Below are 3406 nucleotides of genomic sequence, written 5' to 3'. Positions count from 1 at the left end.
AAATGCTTCGAAGTTCAAAACGTGACAGAAAAGCAAACCCATAATATTACTCATTGATACGATATTCATTACCCCCAATTAGAAAAACATAAAAAGTAGAACTTATTATAATAGCATGACAGAGACATCATCGGGTCAATATGGAACTTCTCTTGCTTCCTTCCACTATTCTTTAAAATAAAATAATAAATTATTAAAATATTAAAAGTAAAATAAATTCATTAGCATACACACACAATACAATTCAAATGACTTATTTAATTCTTGGTGTGGCGTGCTTGACTAGAAAAATCAAGTAGAAGGAAATTCAAACTCCATGACGACCGACACGTCGTAGAACTTGCAGTTCTTATATATAATTATTCCTCTTATAAACGCACACCAAAAGCCAGTCTATATACAGCTCTTCACTGACACTACTCATCTCTTATCTTTCCTTCTCTCTCTCTTTCTCCCCAGTTTCCTCTCTCTACTCATCTCTTATGAGAGCTTCTTCTGGTTGTATATATTAAACTGTCTTTCATTTTGGTAAAACTCAAGACGGTATGAGAGCTTTTTCTGGTTCTATATATTAAACTGCCTTTCATTTGGTAAAACTCAAGACAGTTTCACACAACTACTTGGTCAAGATTTAGGTCAAACTTGAGGGCTTGAGAGATTTTCTTGAGGATTAATACAAGGAAGGAAGAGATAGTGTTGTTAATTTCAAAGGAAATGGACTACTCAGCTGCAAATGATGATGATGCTTCTTTGGATCTTAATTCCATGCCTCTCAGACTTTTCGATGATACTCCGGTAAGTCGAAAATTATATGTATTAAAATCTCACGAATAAATAGTTACATCACTTTGCTTAATTGTTTATAAAAGTTGCTCATGAACTTATAGAAGTTTAAATATTTGCTTTGATTAATTTCAGATGATCAAAAAAGAGGTGCATAGCAAAATATTGATCGACTTCGGGAGGCAGCTTTCACCTAAAGAAGAGGTTGGCTTCTTAGTTTTCTCCACCTTGTCTTCTCTATCTTCTTGTTTTGTGGTTGCCAATTAAGGCCTGCCTTCATGGTTTATAAGGATATTTTACTATTTATTTTTCACAATCTTTTTCTTTAGGAAGAACTAATCTACTGCTTATAAAACTTCAATATACAACCTCTTAAACACTTGAAACATGAACTATATATATAGTAGTAGGCCGTTGAAGCACGCGTTTAGGATTTTCGCTACCATGAAATATAAATGTTTAACTAGTAGTAGACCGCTGAAGCGTCTATTTGAAAGCTTAACATATGGTATCAGAGCATATGTAGTTTGATATCAAGAAATATAACTGCTTGGGTTCCATGGCTAAAAGGTTTATGATCTGCTTTGATTCAGAGTGGTGCTCTATTGGAAGAATTGCATCGAGTGAGTGCAGAGAACAAGAAGCTAACCGAAATGTTGACGGTGATGGGAGAGAACTACAATGCTTTGAGAAGCCAACTGTTGGAGTACATGAGCAAGAACCCTGAGAAGGAGCTTAGCCCAATTTCAAAGAAAAGAAAGTCCGAAAGCAGCAACAACAACACAAACAGTAATAATATCATGAATGGAGCAGTGAATGGAAACTCGGAGAGCAGTTCCAGTGATGGAGAGTCCTACAAGAAACCAAGAGAAGAGATCGTCAAGGCTAAGATTTCAAGGGCTTGTGTCCAGACCGAAGCATCTGATACAAGCTTGGTAATTAGTTAGTCCTCAATCCGTAATCAATGTCACATACTTACAATGAACTCAATTTTATTTATTTGAGTTGTTGTATTGAGCAATTTTATGTGTATTTTAATAGGTTGTGAAAGATGGATATCAATGGAGGAAATATGGCCAAAAAGTTACTAGGGATAATCCTTGTCCTAGAGCTTACTTCAAATGTTCTTTTGCTCCAAGCTGCCCTGTCAAAAAGAAGGTGAGTGAATTCATTAACCTTCCTTCTTGTTGCTTAAAACTTAGTGTAAATAGACGATTTCGTTTGCTTTTCATTGTTCTTATACGTTAAATGTAATTTTGGCTAAGTGGTTTGTTTTCAGGTTCAAAGAAGTGTTGAGGACCAATCTATTTTGGTGGCAACTTATGAAGGTGAACACAACCACCCCAACCCTTCCCAAATTGAAGCAACATCGGACTCAAACCACTGCGTGGCAATAGGATCCGTCCCTTGCTCAACCTCCCTTGGTTCAACTGGACCTACAATTACTCTTGACTTGACCAAGTCCAAGTCCAGTACTGCTGATGCCAAGAGCACAAAAATAAGAACTGAAACACCCGAAGTTCGCAAATTTTTGGTGGAGCAGATGGCTTCTTCCTTGACAAAGGATCCCGATTTCACGAAAGCACTTGCAGCAGCCATATCAGGAAGAATACTTCAACACAATACTTACTGAAAGAAAAGAATAGTGAAGGTCAATTAAAAGCCTTGGGTCTTTTACTAGTTAGACTGTTTCTGAAGATTAGGTGTATTTGTAAATACAACAACGGAAAAAGAGGCCAGTACATGGACACTGTTTTTAATTCCAATCCGCAGGGGATTTAAAATTTCTTCGGAATTTGCTCGGCTAAAAGTTCAGCTAAAATGCATTAATCTGCACAATTGTAACAATGAGCAGAACTAAGAGCCAGAGCTTTCGAATCCTATGGTTTCAGCCTAACCGGCTTTCGTATCTCCGAGAACACTAATTTAATGCCTGCTTCGTACATGGTCTAAAAGCCGAGAAATTTTTCTAGGTACTGCGAATACCAACTCACTAGTGACAGTTTGTGTTCCAGACCAATGAACATCAAACACCTAGCCTTCTTCCTTTTAGGGATAGCTGAATTAATTCATTTTTTTTTCAACTTTCAATTTCACCCGTGTAACTTTAATTAAAAAAAGATGAACTTAAGTAAAAACAAAACAAAGTTTACCCAGATTCCGATCCTCTGCGCCTAACACCCTCATCCCACCCATCCCTCTTTTGCTCCTCCAGGCCTCACCAATTTCTCTCTCCCTTTCCCTTTCTTTCTCCTTTTCTCTTCCTTTTTTTCTTTTGCCGGATAAGGACATACGAGAGGTCAGCGACCTCACTGATTCTTAGGGAGGAGGATTGTCTGCCCTCCTAGTTTCAATGCTCTTCCATGCCCTCCTGTTTTGTGTGGTCACGGTTAAGCCACATCATTATTTTATATTGTTTTTTTATAGATATAATAAGACAAAAATAAATAGTAATATAAAATATTAACGTGGCTTAACCGTGACCACACAATCAGGAGGGCATGGAAGGGCACTGAAACTAGGAGGGCAGACAATCCTCCTCCGATTCTTAGATCGGAAATCAGAGATAGCAGATTTAAGGATTGCAGTTGTCGTTGACCATCTTGGGTCCCATGCCGAAGAG

The 3406-nt window shown here is 37.6% G+C and overlaps 1 protein-coding gene across 1 annotated transcript; it reads left to right on the top strand.

The window, feature by feature from the left end:
* The first annotated feature begins 375 nt into the window (after nt 1-375).
* LOC126583889 (probable WRKY transcription factor 40) lies at nt 376-2728 on the top strand. The gene is made up of 5 exons (XM_050248431.1): nt 376-795; nt 919-987; nt 1377-1718; nt 1825-1941; nt 2063-2728. The coding sequence occupies exons 1-5, from the start codon at nt 715-717 to the stop codon at nt 2414-2416; spliced, it is 963 nt and encodes a 320-aa protein (XP_050104388.1). The 5' UTR covers nt 376-714; the 3' UTR covers nt 2417-2728.
* The last annotated feature ends 678 nt before the right edge of the window (nt 2729-3406 follow it).

Source organism: Malus sylvestris, chromosome 9 (genome assembly GCF_916048215.2).
Source record: "Malus sylvestris chromosome 9, drMalSylv7.2, whole genome shotgun sequence".
Classification (NCBI taxonomy): Eukaryota; Viridiplantae; Streptophyta; class Magnoliopsida; order Rosales; family Rosaceae; genus Malus; species Malus sylvestris.
The sequence above is the reverse complement of the archived record's forward strand: the minus strand, read 5'-3'. Positions and strand labels throughout refer to the sequence as shown.

What these genes read in the sequence shown, in the direction of transcription:
- LOC126583889 (XM_050248431.1), top strand. Translation starts at nt 715, where the DNA reads ATGGACTACTCAGCTGCAAATGATGATGATGCTTCTTTGGATCTTAAT. An exon ending in GACTTTTCGATGATACTCCG is followed by an intron (nt 796 to 918) that starts GTAAGTCGAAAA and finishes GATTAATTTCAG; the next exon opens with ATGATCAAAAAAGAGGTGCA. An exon ending in AAGCATCTGATACAAGCTTG is followed by an intron (nt 1,719 to 1,824) that starts GTAATTAGTTAG and finishes GTATTTTAATAG; the next exon opens with GTTGTGAAAGATGGATATCA.